This window comes from Ahaetulla prasina, chromosome 5 (assembly GCF_028640845.1).
Source record: "Ahaetulla prasina isolate Xishuangbanna chromosome 5, ASM2864084v1, whole genome shotgun sequence".
Classification (NCBI taxonomy): domain Eukaryota; kingdom Metazoa; phylum Chordata; class Lepidosauria; order Squamata; family Colubridae; genus Ahaetulla; species Ahaetulla prasina.
Window position 1 is genome coordinate 38,962,850 of NC_080543.1, and position 10,945 is coordinate 38,973,794.

The 10,945-nt window shown below is 35.7% G+C and overlaps 1 protein-coding gene across 1 annotated transcript; it reads right to left on the bottom strand.

Moving 5' to 3' along the window:
• Positions 1–45: 45 nt before the first annotated feature.
• On the bottom strand, positions 46–10,549 carry CGGBP1 (CGG triplet repeat binding protein 1). Its single transcript, XM_058184835.1, has 2 exons — positions 10,346–10,549; positions 46–4,691 (listed from the first exon to the last, which is right to left on the bottom strand). Exon 2 carries the CDS (start codon positions 4,673–4,675, stop codon positions 4,178–4,180), a length of 498 nt encoding a protein of 165 aa, XP_058040818.1. The 5' UTR covers positions 4,676–4,691; positions 10,346–10,549; the 3' UTR covers positions 46–4,177.
• Between the last annotated feature and the right edge of the window lie 396 nt (positions 10,550–10,945).

Sequence of the window (10,945 nt, forward strand, 5' to 3'; positions counted from 1 at the left end):
TAGTACTTTGATACTTCTAAATGTAACATTTTGCTTCAAGCAGTCTTTACTTTAAAATGTTTTATTCTGTAAAGTTAACACAGAGCATTAAAAACATAAAGACAATGAATGCTCAACATGCATGAGCAAACCCAAAAACAAACAAACCAAACAAACAAAAAATCACCCTAGCAGCAAATTCAAAGATGAAATTATAAAAAAGGGTAGCAAGATTATTCATACAATGTGCATCTATAAATTAAATGCAATTATTACATTATAATTATGTTCCTTATTTTGTTCAAAGGATAAAAGAGAGAGACACAGAATCAAGTTAAGAATTTAGCAGTTAAATTTTGTATAGTTGCGATTGATTTAACTCTCAAAAATACGTGTTAAAATGGTGGATGCTATTGTAAGAACATTCCTTAGCTAGAAAAAGAAAGACTTTCTATAGTAAACTAGACTGATTGGGTAAAACTTTTTTAAATCCAGTATTAGGATTGAAAGTTGGCATTAGAAATTAGTTTTTTAAGAGATAATCAGATAGGCATCAAATATTTGAAGATCAATTCAGAATAGCTCCACATGGAAGGAAGCTCATCTAAATTTACTGCAGCTTAATTCTAATTAGACTTGTACTTTTTTGGCTATACTTAAATTCTATTGAAATTAATGTGAAAAGCAAGCAATGACCAAGACCCATTGATTTTCTGGGAGTAAAGCTAAGTCTATATTTAATAGACCATTATTAGTATCTTCATTCGCCCACTCAGGATACTTTAAATGCCATGCTTATATCCAACATTATGATTATGAAATTGCTTCATAATATATTTTCAAAAACCCTAACATTTGTTTTTCCCACAGATGTACACATATGCACCCATTTCAGCTGTAAGAAAACCTGAATACAAGCTTGTCTTGAACACATACTAGAGTCAACCACCATAAATAATGAGTTGCCAGATATGGCCTTAGGCTTAGAAATTACATTTATGTAGCCTGATTTTATGCAATTTATTTGGAAGCACATTTCACAGAAAATCCAATACAGGTTAACTTTCAAATACTGAAGCAGAAGACTGCAGCCTTGGCCTTTTCTGTCCATATAGTTGATCAGTAAATCTGTGGCACAATGCTGTATTATCTTGGCTGGATAGCATTACTGATTTCCTTGTTCACTATATGCACAAATTTTATTAAAATAATAAAGCAGGTTCAAGTAAAGTCTCGATTGTTTGCTCCTCTGGATTTCATTCTCGACAAAAATTTGCACATATAAAATTGTGGTTTTTAAAAAAGTGTAATGCCTCTTGCCATGATTTTTATTACGCATATAGATTAAAAGACAATTTAACTCTCCCCTTAGGCTGCAGTCTTTTCAGGCTTATGTAGCCTACCATGGAGTAAGTTATAAATCATTTTGTGGTAAGCCATTTGAGAAATCTGGGAAGATACGTGGACTGCTATTCTGCATGTTAGCTGGAACAGTGAAAAGAAAACATTCAAACACGAAAGACTTCCCGCCGTTAATGTATACAAGATTGCAAATGGAAGTAGCAAAGTAGCAGAATGATATAATCTTAAGGAATTTAAAACATGCATTTTCCATTGTATTACATATAGGGCCTCTACTCTGTTACTAACCTTCATACAGGTTTATGAATGAGGCAGACAAGAAATACACATCTACTGATGATAATGCATTACAGTCCCCTATTTAAACTAATGCATATGTTTCATTATATAAGCAAACAAAAATCTCTAAAGTAAGTATCAGAGAGTTAAGTCTGCAAAACAAAAACAAAATCCTACATATTGTTTAGATCAGGGGTCTCCAACCTTGGCAATTTTAAGCCTGGCAGACTTCAACTCCCAGAATTCCCCAGCCAGCAAAGGTTGGAGACCCCTGGTTTAGATGGCACTCTTTTTAGATAAAAAGTATGACATCTTCCTAATTTTAATTTATTATAGCGAGCTTAGTTTGTAGGAAGAGGCACTCATTTAATCCTAAATTTTACAATGACAGGCCTGTTTATAAAATTGAAATGCACATCTGAAAATATAGTTATGGGCATATTTTAAAACTCAGCAAGTAGTCTTAGGGATTCAAAAAATAATATTTAGCAGGCCTTGTTTATGCTATCGTATGACTTATGCACGCTAACACTTTGTTACAGAAATTATGCTCCAGATATAGGTAATTAAATTAAGGTTTAGTAATGTTCAGTTACGGAAGAACAATCTCATTTTTTCCCAAGCTTTGATGGATCATTTTGCAAAATTTTACATTTTTGCAAAATTTAGAGTAACTTGACAAGAAATAAAAAAGCACGAATCATAGAAAAGGAAATTTTTTTTGTGAAGAAAGCTAAAAGCTCCTCCAAAATTAGAAGAAACTTTAGGCAATATTCAGACTTAATAATACTTACAAACTATTGAAATTAATGAATAAAAATTTAATTATGACTTATTAATGACTCCCCCCCTCATAGAATGACTCATTTTGGGGTTTACTTCTTATAAAAAAGACCTGCTTAATATTTCTACAAAAATCTGTCAATTAAAGATGAAAGTCACAATTTTTAATACACCAAGCAATTCCTTGGAAAAGGTCAGAGAACAATTTGTATAAGCACCAGACTTTAATAAACCAAGCAGAACTTAGACCTTTATTAATTGTAAGCTTTGTTATGAACTTGATGGACATTTCAAATGTGCAACAGTGGTAGCAGCCTAGCTTGCTGTCTATCAATTTGAATTCAAAGATAAATATGCAAGGCTAAGACAATAATGCATGATCTAATTCAAATAGGATCTCAATAGTGAAAAGTTCCATTGTATTTTCCCTCACTGGAATGGAGTGCAGATTTCATTTTAGTACTTGTAAGCATACCAGTCATAAGAAACTGCTCTGCTTCTTTTGCTAATTTACTAGAAAGTAAAGCGTTAATTAAGTGGGGCATGATCTAAGGAACATTAACTTTTTAGAAACAAAATTTAACAGGTGTTATATAACAATTTAAATCATTAGGATTTAAGTACTATTTAATCAATCATGCTTAACTTGAGCAAAATTATACTTTGCAGCTAAGTAACACATGAAGAACATTTTAATCAAGAATTAAATTATCAATAATCATATGCTCCCAGCAAAGAATTCAAACAAGAAAAGGAAACATGTATTTAAGTAAAGGTATTAGCAAATCTGTTTCAGACATGGTATTTACACAGATCCAAATTGAAGCAATGTTCAAACATACAGTATTAGATATTCAAATGGATTAAAAATATTCAGGACAATTCTATTTCATAATTTTAAGAAATGGAAATAGCATGTCAGAAAATAACATTTGAGAGAGGCATTATCTGCAAATCCCTGGCACTGATAAGTAACTGCTTACAGTATATAATGCTGTTCTCAGAATCTACAACTTCTGATTAATTGCAGTATAATTAAAATCTTGCAAAACCATTCTTTACTCCTGCCAAGTGCCTCATACATTTTTTCTTTCAGGAAGTCCATTTATAGCCAAACAGAGGACCATGAAAATAAAAATCTAAATGCATGTGCTATGCTTTGCCTTCAATGCAAAGTGCATTGGCACTTATGTGGGTTTTGTAAGAGTGAATTACTTTATATTGTATGGAATTACAGAGAATCAAACAAAAAAGCAAGCTTTGAATAGCTGTTTGCACAGCAGAACTGTGACAACTGTACTGGAAATCAAAGTTCAAGAATACTGCAAAAACTCTAAATACAGTTAAATTGAAGATAAATTTATACAAAGAACACATATAAATAAGATAAGACACATATAAGACACCTTTAGTACTAAAGCCCTAAATTAAACACTTGGGGGTAACCATACCTAATTTGTTCACTTACAAATATACTGTAAAAGAAACAATTGGAGAAAGTTTTCTACGGTATTAAGGACTGGGATTACAAACTAAGCAATATGGCACCTACTTGCCATTTCCTGCCCTCCCCCCTCCCCTCCCAAAAGTTCAGCAACCTAGTGCTAAGCTCTTATTCTATAGCCATCAACTCTTGGTTGTACACCACTGCATTCCGAGACAGATTGTCATTTTACAATACAAAACCTATTGCAGGTGTATGAATAGAAAAATAAACCACATCACTGCTATGCAATTGTTAACACTTGACACACAGAACCAAGTGGCTTTCCTCTCAGTGTTCTTCAGATTTAATAAGCTGGTTTGTAAACCCGTCAGACAAATAGATTTTCCTCAACTGGTCAGCCTTGGGTATGGAGTTCCCATTCTTCACATGGCGGGAGAGAAATGCTCGTACAGCGGGGTGATCAGCCTTCTCAAGGGGAATGCTAGCTTCCAGAAACATTTTTACAAAGTCCTGGACTACACTGGGTTTCTCTGTCTGCGTTGCGCTGTTGCACTGTAGAGAGGCAGTCAGGGTCCGTGGTTTCTTTCTGACACTTTGCTCTTCAAACTCTCCCTTACGTTTGGTGTGTGTCTTGGATTTGAGATGATCGTTGATTGCAGACTTGCGGACATGATTCAGGACTACATTGCAAAAACTGCAATAGAGTTTCCCCCCGTCTTCATACAATTCGCTGCCAAATTCAGTCACGCGATCCTGAGGGGTCACGTATAAAGCAGTCTTTGAACGGCTCCGGGAAGGAGGTGGCTTTACATCAAATCGTTCCATTGCTGCCTTTAGTAATCTGGAAAAAAGAGAGAGAGAGAAAGAGAGAGAGTGATTTTCCATTTATGTTCAGCTTGCACAATAGAATTTAGTCATAGTCATGTGAAAAAGTAAGTTTACCCTCTTTGAGTTCTATGGTTTTACATATCATACTAAAAATCCTCTGGCCTTAGCAGTTCTTAAAAGTAGGTAAATACAACTTTAGATGAACAACAACACATGACATACGTACACCATATCATCGTTTATTTTACAAAAAGAAAGCCAAAATGGAGAAGCCATGTGTGAAAAACTAAGCACACCTTATGGTTTAATAGCTTGCAGAACCACCTTTAGTAGACATAACTTGCAGTAATCGTTTTCTGTATGATTTTATCAGTCTCTCAAATCGCCGTGGAGGAATTCTGGCCCATTCTTCTTTACAACACTGCTTCAGTTCATTGAAGTTTGTGGGCATTTGTTTATGCACAGCTCTCTTGAGATCCTGCCACAGCATTTCAAGAGGGTTGTGTCTGGACTTTGACTGGGCCATTGCAGCTTCTTGATTCTTTTCTTTTTCAGCCATTTAGATTTGCAGTTGTGCTTGGGATCATTGTCTTGTTGCATGATACAATGTCGGCCAAGCTTTAGCTATCAGACAGATGGCCTCACATTTGACTTTAGAATATTTTGGTATACAGAAGAGTTCATGATCGACTTAATGACTGCAAGGTGCCCAGGTCCTGTGGCTGCTAAACAAGCTCAAATCATTACCCCTCCACCATTGTGTTTGATGGTTGATATGTTTGTGCCAATATGCTATGTTTGGTTATTGTCAAACATGGCACTGTGCATTATGGCCTCCACTTTGATCTTGTTTGTCCAAAGGACAGCATTCCAGAAGTCTTGTGATTAGTTAATATGCAACTTTGCAAACTTAAGCCGTGCTGCCATGTTCTTTTTAGAGAAAAGAGGCTTTCTCCTGGCAATCCTTGCAAACAAACTAAACATTTAATCTGTTTTTAATTGTACTGTCATGAAATTTAACATTTAACATGCTAACTGAGGCCTGTGAAGTCTGAGATGTAACTCTTGGATTTTTCGCATTTTCTCTGAGCATTGCACAATCTGACCTTGGGATGAATTTGCTGGGATGTCCACTCCTGGGAAGATTGACAACTGTCTCAAATGCTTTCCACTTGTGAGTAATCTTCCTCACTATAGAAGGATGGACTTTAAATTGTTTGGAAATGGCCTTATAACTCAGTTTGATGGGCAGCAACAATTGCTTCTCTAAGATCATTGCTGATGTCTTTACTCTTTGATATTAATACACACTGCAATGCTGGAGACCAGAAAACTCTAAAACATTGGCTTTTATAGTGGTAATCACACCTGCTGATGATCACTTGGCTGCTACTTAGTCTCTTCAGATCTATGGAAGCAATAAGGGTGCACTTTTCCATTTTGGCTTTCTTTTTGTAAAATAAATGATGACATGGTGTAATATGTCATGCAGTGTTGTCCATCTGCAGTTGTATTTACCTACTTTTCAGAACTGCTGAGGACCAGATTGTTTTTACTATCTCTTGACAGAACTCAATGAAGGTGTACTTTTTTCCTCACATGACTGTATGCTGCAACTGATGCTTAAACCAGTGTGCAGACAATACATATCGATACCATTTTCTATGATGAAACAAACAGAATATTAAAAAATACAGACACCACACAGTAAAACAAAGAGTGCTACAGTAAGGTATTTCAGAAACATTGTTTTGTCCTTGTGCGATAGATCCATTCTTCCTTGATGGAGGAAACTATTTTCTAGTGGAGCTTTCCTGCTGAAGATGGGAATTTTACAACTCTGCAGATAGCAGAAAGGGGAATTGGTGAAATAATTGCCTTCTCCCTCAATTTGCAAGTTCAATGAGTTCCACTTTATTTAAAGATCCAACACATTATTTAGTATGCTGTATTCTCTATTGGCTCTCTTGAAATCAGGGACAACCAAAATATTTCATTTCAACCCTTATTTGAAATGCAAGAATAGAGAGCTTGAATGTTTCATGGAATAATATGAATACTATCAAAATACTCATAGCACTGCCACTCAAAATACTTTTCTTGTTTTGTTTTAACAACATATCCTCAAAAGACATTTCTGTTCAGAATCAGTGTACAAATAAATCCTAACAGAGAGGTTATTATTGTATTGTTTGCTGACATCTAGCAAAGACATTCAGTCTAGGAAAAGTAAGATGAATAGGGGTCTTTTTCTTATTGTTTTTATTCCTACATTTTGCAGAATTTATTGAGAAGCTTTTTTTTTTTGTAATTGTGTGTATGTTGTTTTAGAAATCACATTTCTTGTATTAAAACAAAAGAGAAAAAACTCCCACTGAAGAACCTTTGGAGGAAGAGCACACCTATTCTGGACAAACATGAAAGCATGACAAAGTGTTGAAAAAGGAGTCTTCATACAGTATCAGCTTAAGTCCACTCAGCTGTTAGATCAAATTTCAGCCTCATAGTAAAATATTAAGCAGACACCTTTGACTGCTTTGCAAACCTAACTTTCTCTTCTTCCTTTGGAAAATTAGTACTAGAAATTCACCCCAGCTAAAACATTGTCAGACTAGCTTCTGATTTATTACATAATTGTTGCTGTCAACTTTTTAAAAAATTAAATACTTTTATGAGCTAGAATCCTAGCATGTTTTCCACAGAATCACCATCGCCCAACATAATAGGAGTGATTTTTTAACAATATAAGTTTTGATACCTATAAAATTTATGGAATATTTCAACATTTTATTTTATAAACTATCTGTATTTTAAACATTAATTTCATATTAAAATATTTAATGATTTGGGTTTAAAATGGCAAAGAAAAGAAGTAGTTTAAAAAGTACTGTATTAATGAAAGAAGATATGTTACATTGGGAAATGCAATTAAACAATTCTGTTGTAAACTTTGATGAAAGGGAAAGAAGAGATTAACTGATGAATTTGGAAGGTTGAAACAATGTGCCTTTCTAGTAGCAGTGAAGATCTGTAATGTCTTATACTGATTCTTGATCCATTAGCAGCTGCATGTCCAACTGACGTACACTACCAACAAATGTCATTTTGAATGGCTGCTTTGATAACATAATAATAATATTAAGAAGGAAAAGAAAATAACGGCCAAAGTGAATATGTGTTTTAATTTCTAGTTTCTCAATAGCAGTACTTACTTGCCAAAATATAAAGATAATCTAATTTTCCTAATGAATTTTTTATGGCTAGCTTTTAGGCAGGAATCAGAGCTCTTCATAGTTCAGATACTTTAGTGTAGGTATTAAAAAATAAATTTTAGTACACATAAAGTGATTTAAGAAAGTTCAGAACATTTAACTATGCAGCAGCTCTTCTGGTATTTATTATCAAATTTATAATCATAAACTTGAAACAACTGAAACCACCTGAAGGTTATGTATCTGTCTTATCACTTCCTGAATTCTGAAGAAATTTTTTCTAGAATACAACCACTGTGGCAGTATCAACTATAGATAAATATGGTATCTAATTGTTTATTTTTCCCACAGAATGTGATTCTTGTCCCTGATTTAAAACTGAGGTCAAATGCTTTTAGCACTCTTATTTTCATTTCCTATCTCTTTCCCATCTCTTTGTAGATGCTTGAAAACCATATTTGCTAAATATGATGTGTTAATTACTTGATATTTGGGGAATATATACTTAACACAAATATACAATCTCTTACAAATTAAAGCCTGCTTCTATTTAAAATTTCTGACTTGATAAATCAAGATTTTGAAGCAAAACAACACGAAAACCAGATCATTAAAAAAAAAATATGGTAAAAAAGTGACTGTGGTAAGTATAAGGTTCTCTGAGGATTCAGGATAGTTTTTTTTAATGATCATTCAACCTGAGGGTATATTTTGTTGTCAATTAAAAATCAGGAAGATCAGGGATACCCAACCAATGGCATCCAAGGACTTAGAGGACAGAGTCTCTCTAAAATCTGTGGTTTTTTTAATGTAACAAAGGGGAAAGTTTATTAATGCATGGATATTAATTATGCAAATTACCTAAAGCAATTTATTTTTAAAGTGAAAAACCAAACTTTATTTTGTCACACTTCTAGGTTTTGCAGTATATACTTTGATATACTCAAACACTTATTCCAAAATGTAACAAATCTATTTTATACATTTTCAAGAATGATATTCTAGAATAGTTTACAATCTTTATGCTGCAATGTGCACAAAATAAATTATAATGTGTAAAATATATTTCAGCTGTCAGGCATAAAAAGGCTATTTTAACTTGGTGTATGATTGGCTGGATCCCACACTTTGTTGGCTAGAATGAGCTATCCCTCAGATAGGATTCATTCAACTTTCTTTTGAATTAAAATTGACTCTTTTGTACAGTTACGTTCCAAGCTTTATCAAGATCCCTACCTACAAAGTTTATGTTTAAACAAACATAAGTGGAAGTCCTATAAACTTTACTACCAACATGATACACTCAAGAACAGCAAAGGTAGGATTAGTACGAAACCGTTCTCAGTTTGTGTATTTGACAATATCGTAGCTTCTTGTTTGAACAGTAGGGGATAATATCAAATCATATACCTTACCTATTTTTATTTTGCAATATATGAAGATTATTTCCCAAAATTAATCTGGGGCTAGAAACAATTAGTGGCATCTAATGAAATCAACTACAAGAACAATTGCAGGAATTGGGTATGTCTAGTTTAATGAAAAGGACTAGGGGTGATGTTATAGCAGTGTTCCAGTATCTAAAGGGCTGCCACAAAGAAGTGGTGTTTATCCTATTTTCCAAAGTACCTGAAAGCAGGGCAAAAAGCAATGGATGGAAACTAATCAAGGACAGAAGCAACCTATAATTAAGGAGAAATTTCCTGACAATTAGAACAATTAATCAGTGGAACGACTTGCCTCCAGGAGTTTGTTAATGCTCCAACACCTGAAGTTTTTAAAATATTGAATCACCAATTGTCTGAGATGGTGTAGGATTTCCTGCTTGAGCAGAGGGTTGGTCTAGAAAACTTCCAAGATCCCTTCCAATCCTTATTCTTTATTCTGTTATGTAACATTAATATTGATAATCAAATTATTAATAATCTGAAATTCAGTATTGCCGCCTCAGAACACATACTCAAGCATATTTGCTCAGAGGTAAGTACAGCTCTCTTGAATGGCTCTTATGCCTAGTAAGAGCATTCAGGGATGCAGTCCTATGCAGTCCTTGGCCAAAAGTAAAATTAAAGACAGAGGGATTACTTGCCAGTATGTGTATCTATATCTATATATATCAGAAATTCGCATTATATTCCCAGAAAACGTCCCTCTCATCAGGTGCAACCTTTCAAGTTGTGTCCCCAGCCGTCCCTCCCTCTTTTTAAAGGAGAGCCCTCTCCATCGACTCTGCAAGGCTTTTCCTCCATCACCTGAATTTTCTGAGCCCCCTCCCCCTTTCTGATATTCCTTCCAACCTCGACTGAGTCTCCTTCCTTCCCATCAGTCTCGTTCAACACAACCTAGACTCATATTTCTTCCCCGCTTGGGGGAATGCGCGCGGGGGGGGGGAGACAAGGTGGGTTACAGGGCTGCACTTGATGCAACGAAACGTCCCTCTCAGACTCGCCCTTACCGATCCTGACAGCGCGGAGTTCGGCTCCCACATTGACCGAGACCAAACCTCCGATCTGCTCCGTGCTTGCCTCCCAAAAACTCCGCGATGGCGTGGATCAGACTTGGCGGAGCCGCCTGCCAGACAGACAGGCACACGGAGAGGCGCGGAGGGGGGGGGCGGCGGATGGTAGGGCTCAATAGAGTTGTTTCCTCTCTTTGGTTCGAAGGCGGGACGTAGCCCCCTAGCAACACCTCTTCCAATGAAGGCGTTGCTAAAAGCGAGCCAGCTCGTGCGAGGGTAGAAAAAGTGAACGCCGTTCTGTGTGGCTCACGAGGAAGAGAGTGACAAATCTTTCCACCACTCATGCGAAGGAAAGAACGGAAGTTGTACTGCTATTGTGGCCCACTGGCAAGGAGTGGGCGGAGATGTTTACTTTGAAGGATGAAATGTGGGCCCAATCGACAAGGGTAAAGGCGGGGCTTAGCTCCTTTTATCGATAACATTCTCCACCAATCAAAAAGTGCTGCTGAAAGTTCAGCTTCGAACAGGGAATCTAGCTCGGCCAATCAGGGGCGTAACCACCGGAGCTCGCTAGAATGAAGGTTCTGTAGGTCAGAG